The sequence below is a fragment of the Amphiura filiformis genome, chromosome 17, assembly GCF_039555335.1.
Source record: "Amphiura filiformis chromosome 17, Afil_fr2py, whole genome shotgun sequence".
Taxonomy (NCBI): domain Eukaryota; kingdom Metazoa; phylum Echinodermata; class Ophiuroidea; order Amphilepidida; family Amphiuridae; genus Amphiura; species Amphiura filiformis.
The window spans coordinates 60,548,008-60,571,141 of record NC_092644.1 but is presented as its reverse complement, the minus strand read 5'-3'; the positions used below and the strand labels follow the sequence as shown (position 1 = coordinate 60,571,141).

The 23,134-nt window shown below is 36.3% G+C and overlaps 3 protein-coding genes across 3 annotated transcripts; 1 reads left to right on the top strand and 2 right to left on the bottom strand.

The window, feature by feature from the left end:
- Positions 1–1,460: 1,460 nt before the first annotated feature.
- Positions 1,461–13,717, bottom strand: LOC140138095 (N-acetyltaurine hydrolase-like). Its single transcript, XM_072159986.1, has 6 exons — positions 13,560–13,717; positions 12,055–12,239; positions 4,883–5,038; positions 2,590–2,754; positions 2,254–2,471; positions 1,461–1,962 (listed from the first exon to the last, which is right to left on the bottom strand). Exons 1-6 carry the CDS (start codon positions 13,607–13,609, stop codon positions 1,828–1,830), a joined length of 909 nt encoding a protein of 302 aa, XP_072016087.1. The 5' UTR covers positions 13,610–13,717; the 3' UTR covers positions 1,461–1,827.
- LOC140138096 (uncharacterized) lies at positions 5,790–10,791 on the top strand. The gene is made up of 4 exons (XM_072159987.1): positions 5,790–6,619; positions 7,106–7,334; positions 9,170–9,380; positions 9,919–10,791. The coding sequence occupies exons 1-3, from the start codon at positions 6,244–6,246 to the stop codon at positions 9,201–9,203; spliced, it is 639 nt and encodes a 212-aa protein (XP_072016088.1). The 5' UTR covers positions 5,790–6,243; the 3' UTR covers positions 9,204–9,380; positions 9,919–10,791.
- A 3,431-nt stretch (positions 13,718–17,148) lies between the features above and the next one.
- On the bottom strand, positions 17,149–23,119 carry LOC140138094 (ciliary microtubule inner protein 2C-like). Its single transcript, XM_072159985.1, has 4 exons — positions 22,876–23,119; positions 21,714–21,987; positions 21,226–21,338; positions 17,149–17,588 (listed from the first exon to the last, which is right to left on the bottom strand). Exons 1-4 carry the CDS (start codon positions 22,944–22,946, stop codon positions 17,438–17,440), a joined length of 609 nt encoding a protein of 202 aa, XP_072016086.1. The 5' UTR covers positions 22,947–23,119; the 3' UTR covers positions 17,149–17,437.
- Positions 23,120–23,134: the final 15 nt, after the last annotated feature.

Here is a 23,134-nt window from a genome sequence, read left to right as displayed (position 1 = left end):
CAGTGTCAAATATGGTAATATTAAGGGTAGGGGAAATATTACCATAACTCAACTTTGGCTGCATTAACTGTGAAGGGGAACACGGGAATACAAATCGTTGCACCAAAATTTGAATGTAGTATACGATTGAGGTTTCTTACGTTAATTGGTGCAATTGGGCCATTTTTAAAATTTGACCTTTATTTATGATATTTTTGATATATTCGACGTTATAACCCCTGAACTAAGCTTCGTAGAACTATGACAATTGTCTTCTTTTAAATTCTTAGCGATGAGAGGAACAATTTGAGATTACAACATTACAACATGATAGGATAATTTTTTTTTTGGCCGGTCATATGACGCAAAAACGACAAGCAGACATGCAGGCAGAGCGATAGACAGAACAACAGACAAACAGACAGACAGACAACCAGACTGAGACAGAATGAGGAGAGAAAAGAAAATTGTTTCACTACTCTCCTTATGTTCAAGTAACTATTTACGGCCATTTTAAAGTAATACGGTTTATTTCTTTACAGATACATAAGATGTCTAAGCTGTTGTCAAGTTACGACTGAGAATGACGAAGATGACATTGAGTTGGATGAAATAGACGTAAACAAACTGGCAGATACTAACCAAGACGACAACATTAGTATATCAACAGATACTGTTTATGAAAATGATGACCCTAACTGCAACGAACTAAGTCCAGTTGAACGTTCTGCAGACTCGTTTAGTGAAGAAAATATATTTTCATTGAAGATATCGATGAAAATGCGGATGTCCAAACTAAAGCTAGAAACTAGGACAGATTGGTCTGCACTGAACTATGTGAAGTCGAAGAAAGCGGAGAATGTGAGGACGAAGGACCGACATTATCTGTAGAAAGGAGGACGAATCGGAAACTACTGGTTGTAGTTCAAGTTCTAGCTCATATCAAACCGTTTTTATTCATATTGTGCAGACAAAGAGACGAGTAAAAAAAGTACCAATAAATGATCGCTAACATTATTGTGGCAATGTCTTACTCTCTTCTGACAGATTAGCCAATTGTGGTGTCCTACAGACCGTACGGACCTTAGAAAATAAGGTGCAAATTAAGTTAGAACATTTTTGTCCCTCAGAAAAAAAAGGGTTCTCCAAGGGTTTTTTATATTCAAGAACCCAAATAGGTTTCTTATAGAACCAATGTGGGTTCTAAAGTGCCCTTTAGAGACCCCTTAGAGACATTTAATGGTTCTTTGAGGAACCTTTAATAAAAGTTGCCCCGGATGACAGCCGAAGAACCCTTGTATAATAGACAACTGAATTAAAAAGATAAAAATGCCGTACTGCGTAGGTCAGCAACCAATCACTCCGCGCCTTTGCCGGTTTGCCCTGACGTAAGACGCAAACTAGTCTCTTTAATTCGGTCTTCACCATTTTTTCAAAGAGTGTACGATATTATAGAAAACAATATTATGATATTATCATTTTATGAAACTAGGTTATAATCTATAAGCACGCTAAGTTCACTTTCTGTTTCTTAATATCCTTCCAATCTACACATCACTCTATGTTTCGCAATCAGGAAAAGATCGACGTTAAAACTTCCGAAGGTGATTTTTGTTTCTTTTCGCATTACTCCAGATTTAAGCCCTTGCCAAAATAAGTCCTTTTCCGAGGGCTGAGCTTTCGAACTATATAGCGAATGCCATCTTCAGATGCTGCAGAGAGTTGGTTATATTGCTTACTCTGGTTCCGCCATTGGTAGGCCTATACATTCTAAAAGATCGACTGCGTGAAGGTCTCTTTTTGAGTCATAACTAAACTTGAAGATTCTTAAACTATTTATATAGGTAACTATTTAAAAGTCAAAAATTGTTGAGGGTTGCGAGTGCAAATCATGTCGATAACGTCATCGCCGATGCCTCTCAACTTCATTTTGGGCAAAACGTTGCGATAGATGTGAGAATAACCATGACCACCATATTTCATCTGCAATTAAAATAAAATGTGTATGATCATATAAGTGTTGACTAAAATCCCTACCTCAAAAGAGTTTGTTCATTCTTAAATTGAGCACCTCGAATTCCGTTTGGTTTGATACGGCTGCCATCATACACGGGCAATTATCTTTTTGGATATTGTTCACCATTCTCATTGAATTGCACTTGTGCAAATTTGTGTGTGAAAAGCTCTATAAGGTTTAGCATTCATTTAAGGAGGATGTCAAAATTGAAATATATTTTGCTGTAAAGCTGTTACCAATCTTGTGTTAGAACTTACCAATCGATGTCTTGTGCCTGCATCATGTGATATCAGTATTCTGTCAGAGTAACCTTCGTCGACTAGTAACTTGACCCACTTTATTCGCTGTGCATCACTCGGTGAATCAAAATCAGCAAACGGGTAGTACGATAACTCGTTGCCAAATAGATCCAGCTCCAGGTAACAAGATGTGCTTTCGGCAAATTCTAAAAACTCTTCTTTGGTGCAAAATGTTCCTTGTGGATGGAGAATAGTGAATGACAGAGTTAGACCTATAATATTCAATAGGTTCTTCATGATTCACCACCACATGTATTTATTATACATTTTATTAAAAAGTGAAAATATACTTACTGTCCAGGTGAGCCATGGTAACCTTTGACAAATCACACCCAGCTTCTCCCAGTAGGCGAACTATTTCTTTGGGTGCGGATGTATTGGCTGATGGGTGAATCGTCACTGGACATCCGGCTTGAGATTGCGCCATTGCTGTGGCTCGTAGAGATTTCTTTTCACTATCTTAAATTCAAAGAATTTAAAACACCCAATAACTAGCATCAGTGGCAGTTGATATTCTCTTGACCCACGAGGCTGACAGTAATTAAGTTGTTCACTTGATTGTTAGTAGTGGCTTTCTTTCCCTTGTTCTTTATCTTCAAATCGTTTCTCACTTCTCTTTCCATATAGACCAGCATGCTTATATAGGTCGCCACAAGAAGCGACCGTTTAAACAAGCAAACGTATTTGTATCAAATCAATTCGATTCAAAACATTTCATATCTTGATAATCCAAAATGCGAGTGGGAATGCACGCGAAGATATTGATTTGTGCCTTTTGCCGCACCGAAAACCATAAAATCATCCACGTAATGTGTAACTTGTACAGTGTTCAAGTTAGAAAGGTAAGGTAACATAATAGGGGCCTACAAGTTATCAAATAATAACAAAATCCTTTACTAGGGTCATTCGGGAACAATTTATTTGTTGGAGTCAAAAACATATTTTGCGATGAAAGATAAGCATATTTCATAGTCCCGAATAGCCTTACAACAAGATATTTCCTTAAAAACAATGCCACGAATGAAGACCATGTTTCATAGTTTTGCATTGACAAGTGCCTGGGGCTTGATTAATTTAGCGGGTGGAATATACCGGTATTTATTGGTAAACACCACCAAGGAAAATACCATGAAATATTCAAGAATTTTCACGTTGAAATCTAAATTTACTTCAAAAATATGTGCTAAATAGGAATAAATTATAATAATTGTATATCAAAAAGCTCAGTAGTCTAGTCAGGTGGTGTATGACATGCAGTCCCTAAATTCAGTAAATTTTCATCGTCAACCGTGTAATTGAATGGGATTATTTTGAAATTTTAAAACGCTTGAAATATCACAAACAAATGGGCCTATGTTGATAAATAATATAAATACAAGCTAAAACCGTTGGGGTTCGATAATGAACCCCACAAAACTAACCAGTATATGGAAAATGCCATACGGCCGGGCGGTTTCACGAGTTGCCGGCTCGATCATGTCATCCGCCGCCTGGTCTAGTCTGAAATCACGTCCCGACGTTCTACGGCAATCAACATTTAACCACAAATGGCATTGAAAGTCGCCGCTCAATGGTGACCACGTACCGGTACTAAATTTCAGGACAATCTAGCAACTTAAGGGATCTAAAATGAGCGTTTATTGCGTTTCGACAGTATTTTTTATGGGACATGAGAGCACCTCAGACGTATCGAATTGCATTCTGAATACGAAGCATGTCTTTCTGATATCAAATAATTTTCATTTTTGAAAATCACAATATAATACAAATTGTATGACAAATTATAAAAAGTTGATATTTTTCAAATTTTTGGTATATAACAGTCCTCGAAGTAAATTATATAAATCTAATGATATATTCTTAAAGTGAATGTAGCAGGGAAGAAAAGCCGACGGTCAATTGAAAATTTTGACCTTTCATATTGAAGATATGGATTTTTTCCCCAAAAAGACCTTTTTTTTTTGGTGTTTTTGGAAAAAAATCCATATCTTCAATACGAAAGGTCAAAATGTTCAATTGATCGTCGGCTTTTCATCCCACCTACATACACTTTAAGTATAAATCATCAGATTTATAAAGTTTACTTCGAGTACTGTTAAATATCAAAAATATCAATTTTAATGATTTGCCATAAAATGTGTATTAAATTGCGAATTTCAAAAATCAAAATTATTTGATATCAGAATGACATTCTTCGTATTCAGAATGCGATTCGATATGTCTGATGTGCTCTGATGTCCCAAAATAAATACTGTCCAAACGTTCATACCCCAGCCCTTAACATGACTTTGAATACTTTTGGTGGTCAATGCTCATTGGTGATCACTTCCACCATGTTTTCGGCGCTCAATATTAATTATCACACAATGAGTATGTCTGCACACGATATCAATGATCAATTTAGTAAACATAGTCCTACTTTTGAGGTGGCATTCCTGGCAAACTTTAAAGATGTGCAAAAGAATCGTGAGTTACAATACATCCATTCCATATAGCACCCAAGTGGGTCCTTTTTAAGTGCAAATTACTTATTAGTGTCACTCCGTGGCAAAAACGTTACGAGCAGGCAAGAACCATAATACTGTACCTTTTAGAGGCCACGAACAACCCACTTCACCTATTAATCCACATTTAATATTAGTTCCATCGGCGCCATTTTGGATATCGTTCAAAATGATTTCAGTAAGTTGTTCAAGTTTGCCTTCTATCAAATGAGGTGCGTCTGAAGTCTCAACATAAAACCCTGTAAAAACCAAAATACAACATTCAGATTCACAGCTTGAATGATTCAGGTTCACAGCTTAGGAACAACAAGAGTGAAGGGGTACATGAAATAAGATGCTTATGCACTCTTTTCTTGAAGGATGGTGCGTCGTTGTCAGATATGTCCCCGACTACTCCATCTGGTAGGCTATTCCAAACAAATATTTACAACAGTGTATTTGAATACGTCCTATAGGCCTAATATTATATAAATAAATAACAAAAAATACATATTCCGTAACATAAAAAATAGGTTTTTTTCCACACCTTTGCTTTCAGGTGCATTGGTTCTTGTAACTCTTATGTAAGTTGTTTTAAGTTGTATTATGGGACCTGTAATCAACGTGGAAAAATGGTACACATTGTGATTTCTTTTCTTGGATTTTAAACGTCTTTTAATAGTATTACACTTATCATGAAGAAAGCCGATTTAATAACATCGCCTATAATTGCATATTGGTGCTTTACAGCAGAAACAGTTCTAAAATGTCTTAAAAACATACAAACATTGTCATAAAAATAAAAACCAACAACATTAACAAAAATATTTGTCTAACACTTGACACAAAATATTTATCATTTAACATGAAGCAAAACACGTGAAGTCGCGTGATGGATATGAGAAACAATTGTCAGCTTACAACTGATTACACGATGATTGCACGATGATTGATAAGAGCTTATTGATCCTATATTCAAATTGTACGGATGATAATGATACACCTTGGAAGAAACTGAGAGATAAACTCCCGGATAAAACGACCCCCATAAATACACACAACAAGCGCTTCTCAAGTCACAAACGTCGTGATTTCAAGCAAGGCAGTTCAAAATGGATTCTCGCATCGCTCTCGTGTTGCTTGTATCCCTAACTGCCTCAACTCTTGCTGTTGAACAGACAATCTTCCCACGCGCGTTATTCGAGTACCCTTGAATGGCACAGTAGTACAGGGCATTACTACAGATTTTACAGGACAAGACACTTACAGGATAGAAATATGGGTACGCCAAGAATCTGGAGAAGCCACCAAAAGTTATATCCATCGTACATACCAGGAGTTTGAGCATTTCGACAGTCTAAAACCATGGTTTTATAAGTTTAAATTACCAGGTATTGAAGATGCGAATGAGGTGTCTTTAAATGCGTACCTTAGACGCGTCTTTCAAGCAAGAGCATTGGTAGATATGGTGGTGTTCTCAGACTTTCTAGGCATCAATTGGGATGGAACAGAGAGTCTATACATGAGAGATTTCTCTACTTTTATGAGAATGCTAACTAAAGACAGAGTCCCGATGTTTGCACCAGAACCACCTGTCTTTGCCTCTAACGCGGATGCTGTAGTTGAAGAGATGTGTCCATTCGAAAACTACATCTTTTTGAAGTCATTCCGTAACGACGACATGGGACTGGAAAACTATCTTGAATACTACGGTCAGTATGTAGATACTCTACCTGCCTTTGAAGGAGAAGAAGATCATTCTGATGTATGGTTGCCAGGGGCAACGGAACCAGTACAGTATCCTTACCACTATGTGACAACACAAGTTCATTTCAATCCAGGTAAGAAATCTTATCTTATTTTCAATAATTTAGTTTTACAGCATAAAAGGAAGTATATGAATACAGATTCGGGCTTCTCACCATTCCTATTCGGTGCATAGAGCTTTAAGGATGGTGGTGGTCTGATTTCATGACAAGCGTTTAGCTTCAAAGGATGATGGTCCAATTTCAAGACATTCTTTTTCCAATCATTTAATATTGAAGATTATGAAAGACGTGAAACATTTAAAACTTGACAAGCTTTGTAAAACAGTTTTCAACTTGAATTTTTGACAGCATTTCCTGACTGACATCAGTGGATATAAAATGGTTTAATATTTATCAATGCCGAAAAATGGCAAATCGTATACGTTTTCTAGCTATAAACGCTGGAAACGACTAGCCTTTCCAATCTGTTATATCTCAAATGCGCTTTTCCCGATCTTAGCCTGGATCTTTGTTTAACGTAACTTATCCCGTCCTCATTTTCTCCCATTCTACTTTTAGATGGTTACACCAATGGACATACAGCACGTATGTCATTTAGTACACAGAATAAATTCAACTTTCTACAAAGAGATAGGCTTCGAGAATGGTTCGATAAGTTGCATGGTCATCGTCGCCCAAGACGCATCCTGGATATTGGTACCGGCAACGGGTTTTCTGCCATTGAATTGGCTCTTATGTTTCCAAAGGCAGAGGTTTGGGGTGTGGATATGGCTGCACCATATGTCAGGTACGCACAATAACAAGTTCAATGTTAAACCCATATCGAAAATGTCCACTAAAGTATTTTTTCAGAATAAATAATTATGTTTAAAATGTATATTTTAATTGGTCAAAATCAAGAACGTCTCACAAGAGGTTCTTTTCCTTTTGGAAGAATTTCGCAGAAGCCTATAAACGGTATTATTTTGGTTGAAGGTCATTTTTATAATGAAGCCGATTTTCCCACAGAACGGCTCACAGTTTGGGAATAACGAACGACCGTAAAATTCTGGCTAATAATATCGGACTCTGAATACTAGAAGGGGCCTAATGTGTTTATATTAATGTCTATCCCTGCCAATCCCTCCCTGTTTGTAGGGGATATGTGGATTTCAACTGGAATTGCCCAATGCAGTACATCTACTGTGAGATTTAATGTGGACTTTCAAAACTGCATGTTTTCTTACATAATCATAAATTGGACCAAGTGTGTAAACCAAAATAGGCTACCAATAACTTTTATCATTTTTTGATTTCGAAAATTATTTTGATTTATTTTAAAACGTCTTTTCAAACTTATTATAGAACTTTTCAAACCTTTAGGATCAAATCCAAACTTCAGAAGGACATCAATATACCATCATGAGAATAGCAAGGTTGTCTCACTCACAAGGACTAAACCTCTTGCAGACTATAAATAAAACATCGGGAAGATGAAACAATAGCCAAAACAAGGAATTTAATCACTACTATTTACTTATGAATTAATGTGATAAAGACCTCAAATCTGAGATGGTTATGATAAGATTTAGTTATCACTGAGACAACCGAAATACGGCTACGAACTCACGAGGTGTCAAACGTGACGCGATTAAAAGCCGATTCGGTTCCATATCAATTTGTAAGCGTTCTTTTAGCAAAGTCATAGTTCATTGAATTTACAACCGTATGACAAAATAGTAACTTTTTGCACAATATTTGCAATTTAAAGAGAATTGGTCATTGCCCATTGAAATGGCTCTAGTATTTGGACAAAATACATGTAAGTGTGCTCTTTCATTTAATGACATAAAATTTGCAGATATTGTAAGGATCATTCGGGCTTTTGATTTTTAAAACCTGTGGTCAAAAATTGTGCTGGGATATGTCGTTTTCAACCGATTTACCACATTCGTCTTGCTATAAACATTGAATTGCGTCACCTATTGACGGAATGAAAAAAAGGTGTTTTTAGCGGGAAGTGATGTTAGCTTTCGTTTGATATAAAAACTTTTCTGATTGGATGAAGGGAACATTGAGGGTTTTAACAAAAAACAATCAGCTAGATTTCCCAGCTCTTATGATGTTATGCACTCAACCGTGTATGTAAACACAGACTGTGTAGAGGCTAGACTCGCTGTGCTTGGAAAAATCTATGTACTCAGGTCGTAGCAGCAATAAACAGAACTCTTACTTTTTTCACCCCGATTTTACTTAGAATATTTTCCGAAAGGGCAGTCTGTCCATCCAGACCCACTGTACCATATCTACGCCCAGGATAATCTTACAAATACCCATACTAGGTCTATTGTAGCTTCATCAGGTCTTGTGCCATACACTCTCAGAAAAACGAGTTCTAAAATCCGTTCTCTATATGGGACCCTCAACGGTATTATCTACAACGGGTTAAATAATCGAAATCATGTTTAAGAACCTAAAAGGGTTCTTTCAGTTTAAATAACCTTTTTCTTGTGGATTCCCTATAGAAAACAACAAAAATGTTCTTTTATATTAAGCTTTATTTCAGGTTCACATTACGAATCTCGTATAATATATTTTTCGAGTTCAATTAATTATTTTCTAAATTATCTACTTTTGTCACAGATTTGCTCGTGAGTGGAAGAAATCCTTGGCATAGAGAACGTATTCTTCTATCACGGTAATGGTGAATCCATGCCTTCAATACCATCCGAAACGTTTGATCTGATCCAATACACATACGTGGTCCATGAGATGCCGTTTGAGAATGCCAAAAGATTTCTGCAAGAAGCGAAGAGACTCCTCAAACCAGGTGGCGTTCTTAGCGGCTTTGATGGTATGTAGTACAATCTCTTATTCTGTCGTAAGCATTTTGATTTCGCATTAATTTTAGTTCGCGAAATCCTAAAAATGGCACAGACATAATTATTATGTTTTGACTAAAAACTTGCGCCTTTACAGTTGTCAAAGCGCTTTACATTTTATTCCACAACAGCTCCACATTTGGCATTTGGGTGGAGTGGGATAAGTGAGGTAAAGTGTCTTGCATAAAGACACGACGCGTTGGCCCTGTTCGAATCCTCAACCACGTGATAATGAGTTGAACGCTCTAACCGTTATATCTGCACTCCCTGCACATTTTCGTCCAAAATTCCAAACATTAAAATCAACTAGCGGCTAGAGGTTTTGAAAACGTGGATATTATTTGAGCAAACAAAGTTCTGTTTATATTATGACTTCTTTATAAAATGTATCGATAATGTTTTGAATTGTTAAAAGAATGCTAAACATAAACAAAACAAGCCCGCACTCATGGTATCATGTATTCAATGGATCATCAATATACATTTTTCTCCATTTATTTTTTGTCATAGTTACATATTGGGAGAACGATCTTTGGCGTGAAGTAAACATCGAGCGAAACACATGGGGCGTGGCTTGGAATGACACGTCTGGTGCCATACATGGACCCGAACCCTATGTTCAGGAGTATCAGGACCTCACTAGGCTTCCTTATCTACTGGCTGAGATGGGATTTATTGACCCAATTCAAATACGTTACAGTAATTTTGATGGCATCTATGTTGTACACAAACCATCTCCAAACCCATTTGGTGGCAATTTTTAAGCATCATCGGATGTGAATCTCAGAAATAAGTTTATTATTCTTTTATTTTGACAATTTTTAAATATGTATAGAGCTTTTTAACAAGTAAACCTTTTTAATCATTACGGGTCATGTTAAGGTGGTACTACACCCCTTGATAAATTTGTGAATATTTTGTGTATTTCTCAAAAATAATAACACACTGGTAACAAAAGTTATGTATATGGGCAAGGAATCCAGTTACTACACTGGAATTTCAGTGACTCAAGGTAAGCGGTACGTTATTTATGATAAGAAAAGAGGTACCGCGAGAATGTACCTCATTTTTTTTAACATAGGCCTATAATGAACCACTTGTCTTGAATCACTGAAATTTCAGTGAAGTAATTGGATTCCTTGCCCCTATAATATACATAACTTTACCAGTGTGTAGTTATTTTTTGAGAAAAATTCAAAATTAGTCACAAAATTGATCAAGGGGTGTAGTACCACCTTAACTGTTCTATTTGTAATATGAAAAGACGAATTCAGATTGCACATATAAACGATATCTACAACTCGACATTTTGCAAAACAAATCCAAAATATTCTTTTCGGGAAATAATGTTGTTGTGCATGTTTATATTAAATAGAAATTATTTTAATTAAAATTCGTCGTTTAGACTCATTAAAGACCTATGCCCTACATCTTTTAGTTCTTTTCTTATGTTATTATATATCTCATCAATCGCGTTTTCGCTAAAAAACGATGATTTTAATAAACCTTGATTAAACAAATAAATCTCGAATCTTGTGCTTATAAAGTTGCGTTTTTTATGTCTGTAAATTTCTACCCTATAATGATGTCCCGGGGGGGCCACTCAAGTATGATAGTGTACGCATGCGTGACCAAATTTTCTTTAAACACCCCCTAAACGAGTTTTACCCTACCAGCAAATTTAGGCCCTTAATAAGTTAATTTAATATAAAATTTACCCCCAAATGAGTTTTTTGGCTAGTAAAAATGAAAAAATGGACCCTTTTTGGACTCGTAATTTACCAAAAATGTGAAAAGGTACCCTAAACAAGTTGTTCAGCTTCAGAAAACTACCCTTATTCTTGAAAATCGGTGTTTTTAGACCCTAAATGCGTCACTCGCGTAAATTGCCTTGCATAAAAAAAAAAAAAACCCTTTTCCTTGTTTTTTGGTCACGCATGTGTACAGACCATTTATGTGAGTGATCCCCCCGGGAATGATGTAGTATTTCGCTCCTGCATAATTTACCTACTACCAATATCAGAAACAGACTGACAAAAGTAACGGTTTATATTCTATATAAGTTAGTCTATATAAGTTAATATATAAAATGTTACATTTTCCCACTGATTTCCATTTTCAATCTTTTGAATGTTTTGTGCGTTTTGCACGACAATTCAAACGTACAAGTATATATTATAAAACTGTGTATAGACTCATTCATCTGGGTATGTTGAAATTAAGATTTAATTTAAATCTGGTCAAGCAGACATACCCGGGAGACATACCTATTTTGACGGCCGAACCGACGTTGCGACTGAAACCTTCAGTCTTCAGCTGGGTTGTGATGCAAATGACCTTGAGTTGGTTTGAGCGTGGAGTGAAAGAGGCAATCTGGGTGAGGGCTGAGCAACCATCCCTCAACCGCGGTAGAGGCTTCCGGGCCAAACTATCACACGGCTGGGTTAGGACTATAAGGACATTCCTCGCCGATTGTCATCAATACCGGAAGTGTCCGGTATACTCAAGGTCATTTGCATCACAACCCAGCTGAAGACTGAAGGTTTCAGTCGCAACGTCAGTCGCAAGGTCGATTCGTCCGTCAAAAATAGGTATGTCTGGTTGACCAGATTTAAATTAAATCTTAATTACAAGTATTATACCTACCTGTTCCAGATACAACTTGAATCCCAGTCTGTTTGGATACATCAGCGAGTCTCCTCACATCTCGCTTCTGACCATAAACTGTCGTATCGACCACAGTACCACCACCATTGTCTTTCAGAAATGCCATCTCCTTGATAACAGCGTCATATTCATTTAGCGTATCACAATTCGGTTTGTGAGAAAATCTGAAAGATGACAAATTCATTTTCAATTGCAGTGTTTTTTGATACCGTCATACTTGCAGCGTGGTTGAATACAGTCTTAGCAATCATTAGACACGTCTTCAACAAGAGCAAACATAAGAAAGAGAATCGTGCAACTTGTCTGAGTACAAAACACGTCCTGTGAAACAGGTTTGGAGACAATTTCTCAGTAAGACACAAAAAGCTACGTCTGTATAAGATATCTCCAAATTCAAGACACGATTCATGTCTCCAACATAAAACACAACCAACATGTCATTTGGTTAGACATGACTTGCTGCACACACGTGTCACTTGAGCATGTGTCTCAGACTGTCTTCGGCCTAGGCAGGTTGACACAACAGGACCGTGCATGATCGATCCTGCTCTTATTTCATATGTACGCGGCGCGCAGCGAAACTGTTCAATCTGATGGCATTCTTTTACAGACACAAAGATTGTTGAAGACATTGTCTATTTGCAACTTAACACACCACTTTTCACTGGAAGGTCAGTTTGCTTGACTAAGTGGGTTTTTAGCGGGTTCGCCGTCGGACAAGTTTAGAACTGTCAAGCTTTCGTCAGGAGTAGCTCGGACTTCTTCAGGACAAAGTACCCAAGAATGAGATATGTAGGCCGCCCCTTGCCTACTGATGGCTCTGAAAGATCCGTTCACTGGAGACTGCCCTTGTCTACAGAAAACAAGCAGACAAGTGGCAGTCTCCAGTGAACGGCTCTTTACAGAGCCACCAAAACCTTTAAAATTAGCAGATAGGCGAGATCTGCTTGTTCTCTGTTGACAAAGGGCAGTCTTCAGTGAACGGTTCTTTTCTTAGGCAATTTGCCTGAAGAAGTCAGAAATTAATTGGCAACATCTGTAGATTAAATTCAGACTTCCGCTCTCCCCATGGTTCATTTAGAATTGGGTAAATGAATCATGAAAGTACTCCGTCCTTCGGAGGGGACGTTAAGCCGTCGGTCCCGTGTGCAGAGAGCCATACCTGTACATGTATTTCGCAGCCAGTTTCGAAAAGAGTAGGGTGTTAACCCCTGACTGTTCCCAACCCGTCCCGGTGTTCAAATGGACCCCAATGGAAATAAGCTTCAATAGAGGCTTTCTTGGGTTTCCAGGGTTGTCAAAATCCGAACAAATCAAATCAAAAAAGCTATTATACTCCTGACGAAAGCTTGACAGTTCTAAACTTGTCCGACGGCGAACCCGTTAAAAACCCACTAATTGTTATGAATTCCCGTCGTAAAAAGCCTATCCCACAATTTATCAGAGTAGGGTTAGGCAACTTAACAACAGAATAAGGCACTCACGGGTATTGTCTAATCCACCATAGGTTCTCCATTGTAAAAGGGATTTCCATTTTGTCGGCATCCTGTGGCAGTGGAGGCGGTTGACAAAGATAGGAGATATCCTGAAATAAGTGTTCATGTGGGAGGACACGTCCCAAGTCTTCTGGCTTAATTATTCCCAGTACTATATACGTCGTCATAATGAAAAGAAAACCAAAGAAAAACAAATTTACTTTGGTTCAAAACTCTCTATCTGCATGCGGACTCCTTTTCCGAGCCTTGTCGACATTTTGAGTCCATATAGGCCTACATCGCAATATTTTATACCACGTGCAGTGGTGGATCCCGGTTTTGAAACCATAATAAAAATTTGCACACGTTTTAAAAACTGGCCAAGAATTTTTGAAGGGATGTCAAAAAAGGCCAAAGAGTACAAAAAAAAGACATAAAAATCTTTACAAAAAAGCGCAGTGATTTATATAGTGCGCTACACACACAGGCACAACACATAGACGTTGATCCACAAGCCTCAGCACACTTTATAGGTTGTCGCTGATTCCACAAACCATATACAACAACACAGGGACTTTCAGCTAATTATAGAAGCGCACACCCTAGACATTCCTTAATCGGGACTTCGCAGCCAGGATCAGCTCCCCGAGTTTCGTACCGGTCACAACGACAGCAAGTTTCTTGTCCACGGGGATTCCAAGCTAACACAATTTTACATGAGAGCATGCTAACCACCATCAAGGTTTGAACCGGCAACATCTCACACCATTGTCAAACTCTTTATCGATTGAGCTTCCCAGCAAACACAAAACGTTTTCGACATCATTCGCAAAAGGTTATAAAAGGTTGTCAGAAAACGTTTAAATGTCGGGTTATATAAAGGGTATATTTAGAGTATAAAACCTTAAAAAACATTTTTTGATAATCAAACAAAATTGTTTTACAGAAAACGTTTAAATGTCAGGTTATATAAAGGATATAAAAACGTTTTAATAACATTCCAAAAACATTCTTGAAAACTTGATACAAAACATTCTAAACAGAACGTTATTTTGGGGTTGAAAAAATATTTTGCCAAAAATGTTTGCCAAAAATATTTTCAATAACGTTTTAAAAACGTTTCCATGACCTTTATATAACCCGACATTAATGTTATTAAAAGGTTTTGAAAAAAACATTTTAAGAACATTTCTGTGTTTGCTGGGTTCAAACATTTTAACATAATGTTTGACACAATATTTGGCAAAAATGTTGACAAAAATAGTTTACGATAACATTTTTTGAAAACATTTAAAAATATTGCTGTAGTGTGTTTTTATACAAAACGTTTTAAAACGTTATCATGGCCTTTATATAACCCGACATTTTAATGTTATTAAAACGTTTTTACCTAAACCAAAAGCCAAAATATAACTTATTTAAAACGTCCCCATCACGGGGGAAGGACTTTTCACAGACGGGACCATCCCTTTTTTTGCCCAGCCCCTAGCTACGCCACTGTTTACATTGTAGAAATACATGAACCCATCGACACATGTCACCCTAATGCTACCAGTTTTCCACTGAGGCAGTTTGTTATTTATGGAAGTACACTGTACAGGTCTATGCCACTCATGGTCCTATAGTAAATAGTGTGTAAAATAAAGGGGTAAAATACAAGGTTTGGCATGTAGTTCCTCAATTTTAGATTCAACTCACCGGTTTGGACATTTCCTCTCAAGCTGACAAGTGACATCGTTGTTCTATATCATGCAAAAGTATCCCGAAAAGTGTAATATTATCATATCGGCCTATACTATTCACTACAGACTATGTAGCGTAAATAATGCTAGAAAATCAGTATGTTGTGAACAACACATCTGGGACGGTGACCCGAGTGAGTGAACTTTGTGGTATCACGAACTTGATAAGACTATAAGGTCCGATTTCTCGAAGCTTGGCTAGTGGTCAGGCTTCCTAAGCCAGCTAGCCCTACCAATGTGGATCCATTTTATTGATTTATATTTCTAGGTGATGTACGATGTGAAATTGTAAGCACTGGTTTATAGGACTAATTGGGCTCAAGCCTGATGGCTTAAAAAGCCTGACTACTAGCCGTGCTTCAAGAAACCGGCCCTAATAAGCCCGGGATAGTAAGCATGCTCAGGGGCTGGCCAATAATTATCAGCTATTACCCCCCCCCCCCCCGAACAAAAAAAAACCTTTCGCCATTGAATCTAAAATGGTGAAATATGATGCATGGATAAATATTTCTTCCGGATTTTGCTCGGGGGGGGGGGGGGGGGACGAAAAATTCCTTGATGCACCATTTTGACCCGATTATTAGTCATAGTCATCAGGACTTTGGACTGAGACTGTGGTAGACCAGGGGTTTCCCTTGGGTAGACAGGATCTTGGACATTGCCGGAACTTAAATCAAGAACTGAGACCATCAAATGAATCTCATCAGAACGTCAGATAGTTCAAATCATCTCTAGGCTTAGATAAGTTACCCTAGCAAAAGTAAATATTCATAATAATAGTAAATTTATCTCTTGTTTAATATAATATTGTTGTGTTTACGTGTTTAGTGAACTCGGTAGTAGGTGGTTTTGGCCTGGGTCATATTAGTGACCGTAACAAAATGGGGGCTCGTCTGGGAATTAGAAACACACTGTAACAGGCAGTTGACATCAAGTTACTGAGTCTCAAAGTAAAGTATAGAGTATGGCGTTCAATGCAGAAAAGTTTCTTGAGAATATAACTTGGGAGTTTGATGAGTTGAAAAAGCCTGATTTACTTGAATTCACCAAGTATTACAAGTTGAATGTAAAGCAGGCTACTAAACAAGTAATCAAGAATGTCTTGATTGATGTTTTGGTACAGGAAGAGGTTTTTGATTAATCCGTCTTGGAAGAGAAAGTTGAGATAGAAACTGGAATTTGTGGCATAGCAAACACACAATGTTTTAAAACGTTATAAACGTGTTATAAACACGTTTTGGATATATTCAAATGTTGGATTATGTAAAGGTCATGAAAACTTGTTTAAAATGTTTTATATGAAAACACTATAACAACATTTGAAAAATGTTGTCAAAATACGGTATTATTGCAAACTTTGTTTTGGCAAACATTTTTGCAAAATATTTTTTCAACACTTTAAAATAACATTAGGCCTATTTTGTTTTGCAGTAACATTTGACAAATTTTTTGATAGTCTTGCTAAAACGTTTTGTATCCTATAACAGTTGTAAAACGTTTAGTTTTGCATATAGCATGGTATGTATGTTGTTTCACTGAAAATAAGTAACGGTAACACATTAACTTCCTCATTTGTTGACACATTTTAATTACATTTTTCAAATAATTACAACTGGCAAATAACAGAGGTCATGTAAAAATACAAAAACATACATATAAAGGTGAATATGTGCGTCAGCCACTATTGCGTCAACTTCACAAATATCTAAAATGAATAAAAAACTTTCAGAACAAAACCCATTGGTAACAAAAAAGTCAAAAGAGTAAATTGCAAAAACTGTGCATCCATATAACTTTAAAAACATGGAGAAGTGTTATCTTGAATGTTTCATTAATTATATTTATATATTAACATTTAAAAACAACATATGATATTGGAAGAAGTTACATAATACATAAAATATCGAAAATATACAAATCATGATAAATTTTCTTATAGAAATTAAATTGCTAGGATTATGATATTTTTTAAAGTTTTCACTTTTTTGTATTCATCCTTGGCCTGAAAACAGTCTCATATCAGCATTTATTTATTGGTTTTTGACTATCATAACGAAATCTTTGTGAATAATGTCCCTTCAAATTGTTATATTTCCTTTTCAAAATTTTGGTGAGAAAGTTCTAAATATGTCTTAGTCTATCTTTTCATCGTTTCTCGAAGTAAACATCTCTCATTGCTCTATCTCGTACGGTAGAATCTCGACTGAATGTTTGCATTGGATGTCCTCCCATCACCGAACTATTCATATCGCGGGAAGTTTCTGCCCCCGTCACAAGATGAAGCTCTTCTTCAGGTCTGTAAAGATAACATATAAACTATGTTATAGACAAGCAATACAAGCAACTATAACAACAAATAAAGATTAAAAAATTTACGCAACTTAATTTAACATCAGCCTGTTTTTGGTATTTAACGTCAGCCTGTTTTTGGTACTTTTGCCCAACTTCACACACATTTTCAGTTTTTTTTCTAGTTTTTTTAGGAAAGTGCAAACTCATGCCTGAATAACAATTATTGGCAAAGGCTAGCACTTCATTTCTGTCTCTATAAGTAAGTTGATAAAGGGGCAGAGTGTAAAAATATAAAACAGATTATTGTAAATATCCCAAAGAATGGTTACTGGATGAAAGGAAAGTCATACGTAATGTGTGAAATGGAAAACATGTGATAGGAAACGGTAAGACAGGTGATTGTTAATCAAGAGAAGATAGTAAAGCAGTAATTCATAATTCAAATGCTTGATTTTGTTTACTATGGATGAAATCTTTGTTTGTGCATTAATGCGTAATTGATTTTCCTTATTTATGTTATGTCCCAACTACAAAATGTACATTGTAAAGCACTACAAATAACCTGCACTCATACATGTATGCACATCTGAAAGGACACCTCTAAACGCACACCCCACACAATTGTCTCCATTCTAACCTGTAATGTAGTTATACCACTTGCTGGAACACCATTGTATATAAATGCTCTGTCACTTCTGGCCGGGGGTACTCAGTACTCGGAAAATAGCCCAATTTTCCCTAAACAAGCCAAAATTTTCAAAATTTTCCCAACATTTTGGGAAAATTTGTAAAAACTAAGACAATTTGGGCTAAATTCGGCCAAAAATGTTGACTTTTGGTATATCAATGGGTCCAAATTTCTTGAAAAATTGGTATATTTATGGGTCCACTTTCAAATTCTCAGCGGCACGTCCCTACCAAAACCAAACTTGAGTACCCCCCGGCTTCTGGCACACACTCACACATACCAACACACAGGATACTTTCAAATAAGTAAGCAACAAAATCCGGTAATGTAGTTTTACCACTTGCTGAAACACCATACACTATCACTTCTGACACACATACACACTGACATGGGTTCACTAATTACAAACTTAGCAGAGGAAAATAAACCAACCAGACTTAAAACTAACTCTGACCAAAGATGACTTTTAACCTGTGACACCACCTTTCTTTCAAACCTGTTGCACTGCACTCTACTCTCTCACCACAAACATCAAACATTCTCCCGGCATAAGACCATTCTGACCATCTCTGACAACCATTCATAGTTGGACTTACATTTTTTCTGCCATATTTAGTATGTCAAACATTATGTTGTGCAGTGTGCTTTCCAACCAAAAATTCACCTTGAAGAGGACAATCAATGTGCTGTGACTGGTGCAAATCCCATGTGCAGCATCCAAACGAGTTGCAGTTTTGGTGCATTTTATAAAGTGATTGCAAATAGTGCAATATTTGTTATATCAGTTTTGCATTATTATTTTATACTCTGGGCTTTTAAAATAAATGTTATGTTTGTTATAGCTGCTAAAATTTAACCATTGATGAGAAACAGAATCCAACTCATACATGTAATCTAAAATTTATTATTATTGCTCACTTTTTAATACAATGATACAAGTGTGCATAAAACTAACAAATTACTATTTCTATATAAAGATAAATATCTGAGTTGTAAAACTATAAAATAATACTAATCTATTGATTCAGCAATGTACATTTGGTTTCTAACTTTTATAATTATTTGAATAACTATAATACATCTTATTTATTACATGTTTTGCAGCTATACATATAAAATAATATTTGAGGATTCGTCAATGTTTTTCTTATTAATCTGGCAAGATGTACAAGAAATGTACTAATGTGGTGAAATTTTAGTATGTTTAATTTAGATAACTGACTAGAATTCAAGACAATATAATATTAAAATATTAAGATAAGCAATATCATCAGAATCAATTTCCTTGATCAGTTTCAACTGAGAATACTCAAAATATGTTTTGAAACCTTTTAAAAAATTTTTTCAAAAGTTACAAAACATTTTGATAACATTTTAACATATTGTTGGGCTATGAAAAGATTAGAAAAATGTATTTAAAGCATCCTGCACCAAAATTGTTTTTGAAATGTTATTGTAAATATTTTGGCAAACAGGTTTTTAAAAAATTTGTTGGCAACATTATGTTGCAAATGATTTATTTTGTAGCAACGTTTGAAAACGTTTTATAACTTTTTGAAAAATGTCCACTGATATATTTAATTTATTCTAAGTAAAAATAGTAGATTTTACAGATTTTCAAGTGCATAGTTTGGATGAATTTAATACAATATTTTGATACATTTATTATATATCTGCACTACACTACATTAAATGTACATTTTAAACTATTATAAATTACAATTTTTTGTTATTAATCAAATTACTTTATGAATCATACCATAAATAGATATTTTATACTCATTCAAAGTGATTAAAGGATGGACTGAGTGATGTGCATACCCAGAACTGGTAATTATAATTGAAATATATATGTAACTACTTATGAAATATTACCATAAATTAGCCATTTTTAAAGACAACAATATGAGGGTAATCGAGAGTTTTAAAGGCACAAACAAGCTCATTGTTTTAGATGTTTGAAAAAGACAGTGAGTCTTTGTCTGAAAAGCTCACAAGAGAACAATAATAATATAAGGCCAAAAAAAGAGTGGTTTGAAAACAAATGCGAAATGCGATTTTTTTTTAATTCCCGACTTTTTTATGGTATTTTGAGAAAAAAGTCTGATTTTCACCAAATTTTTCCGGAAAAACTTAATTTTGTTTTTTAAATTAAAAAATGTCCGCATTTCTTTTTTTTTTCAAATCGCGCGATTTTACAAATGCGCACGCAAGTTTTGAGACAAAGATGTAACTGTTTCAACTGTCCAATAAGCTCATTGTTTGTGTCTAACACACTCTGCTGGGAATTCATTAGACAGTGAAATCAAGTTAGGAGCTGTGCAATTATTATCTACCCTGGGTGAGACTTTAAATTTAAAAACAAATGTGCCAACAGTTTTGTGCTCATTTGCCTACTAACCTATGAGCAGGTGTGATGCCAGTTGAGCAAGCTAGACATTTTTTTCACATTTTAAAGGTAAATGTTCTTTTAACTTTATCTTATTTCATAACATTATTAAAAATCCCTTTCAAAAGGGATGTGCAGTGTCAAAGTCAACCATATTTTTGGTTGGGGTTAATTTACATGTGGGGTATGCCATGTATTAATGCCATCAAGGTATGGATATGGATAGCCTGTTGAAGAGGGGGGGGCATGCACAAGTTGTAAATTTACACCTCTTTTTTTGGGATGAACCAAAAATGGTTTGCATCCTTGGTTTGCCAAATCATTTACCCCTAGTAAGTCACCTCAGCTGGGCACATAATTATTGCACAGTTCCTCATACATGAGTAAAGAAGATGTTAAAATATTAATTGTCCACCACCATGATTGTGCATCCTTAAATAATGATAATTACAAGAATATCATATAAATCACAGCAAACAGCAGAACACTTGATAAGGAAGTGAAGATTGGTGTATATCCACCGGATGGTGTTGTTTTGCGTCAAAGCACATCTCAAATACTTACGACTTTACATCTTGACTATACATATCTCCAGCTTTCTTTGGAATTAAAAATTCATTGACACGTTGCATAGTGCCTGTTCTGTCTTTGTAGTGTTCTCTGTGTTGTTGTGCCATCTGTAAAAAATAGTTAATATTTTGTTGTTTCAGACATTTTGGTAGGTTATAGATATTTCAGATATTTGGGCAAAATTTCACTTGCAGAATAACTCTTCTGTAACAAATGCCCATGAAGCACACATCAATTTGCCTCTTTGAAGCCAAAATGGTTAATCATGCTGTTAAATTTCATACGCTGCACACAAATTTCTAAGCCAGCAGGCTAGTAAGTAAAATTGTACATGTAAGCATGGTATAAAGAAGCCTAACCACTAGCCATGTTTTGAAAAACTGGCCCTTAAAGTTCATTCAAAATATAAAAGATGCCTGCTGGTCAACAATAGCAACAGATGAAAAGATTAAAAAACATGGATATGTCATCAACAGGCTTACCTTATCAAATGAATCCAATGCATCTTTCCTATCATGATTGACATTTGAGAGTGCATAATTAGGTGCTGTCCTCCACCTCTCCTTTGTTCTGTCTCTAGCCCCAATCACCATATCTGGATTGTGTGAGTACACAGTAGGAAACTGGCCGCCATTTGCATAAGGTGTTTTACTCTGATTCAGTGTCTCTGAGCGGTAATCTTGGAAATGTTTTGCCGTTGCATTGCCATATGTTTCACCATAATCAAACTTAAGGGTTGGGCAGTGTCCTTTGTACCTGTGTTAAGAAACAATATTAATTGACATCAATTCATGAATTAGTCATCATTTAAAAAGCAATAGATTATACACAGGACCCTTACAAATTTAGAAACTCAGCAAATATTATAATAAGGAGAAAAACAAAACAAAACAAAAAGGTCGATTCAGACCCCCCCCGCAAAGGGACAGTACAAGACTGGAACAAACTACGCTATCACATCATGAATGATACAACTAGTCCTAGTCCTAAACAACTACATCCTTACTTATGGATCCTGTCGAGTATCGTCGTAGAAGTAAATTATCGTTTGTGCACAACAATTCCTGTCCGTTTGGCTTCACCTGAAGCGTTGGGCAGTATTGCTACAGATAGATACAGATACAGGGTACACCTTTGAATTATGTCATTAACTTGCCAATGAATGTGGCAATGCATACTACTCATGTTCTGTCCAACAATGGAATGCAAAATAGCCAATGCATGCCATGGATGGACCAAATTACGCTTGACGACCATCTACAAAGAAACTCACGGGTACATACCAAGTAACATCAAATGTCATCTTCGTGATACAAATTCATCCAGTCAACCCAGGACCAGGCAATCGGGGGCCTTATCTTACAACATAATCACCACAAACAAAGACTGTTATAGGCACTCGCGAATGGAACCAACTCGACCAGAACCTACGCACCGCACCCGACGTCAAGACCTTCAAGACCAATCTAGAAACCATCAACATCAAGACGCTGACTTCAAAGGCCCACTTCAATATTTAACCGCGACTTGCACATGACCCCCCAACGTATGCGACAACCAGAGATGGTGATTGTACGTGACAAGACAGATACAGATACAGATACAGATGACACTATGACTATCATCATTGTCATCATGACTTACCCGGGCATATGCCGCGGTGGAATAAATGTCGCTTGATTCGTCGTCTGCAATGTACCGGCGCTTCTTGACATCTTGAAACTATAGAGGAACAGACGTACACACGAAGTTGTCCTTAAATCAGAAATGTGTCTGTGTTGATGCTTGTTGTTGGCAGTGTGCTTGTTGAATCCAAATTGTGGTTGTAAACATCGGCAGCAGAGATGTGATCGGGCTATCCCGGAAGTCCAATGCACATGTCAATATTTACACCGGATCACAA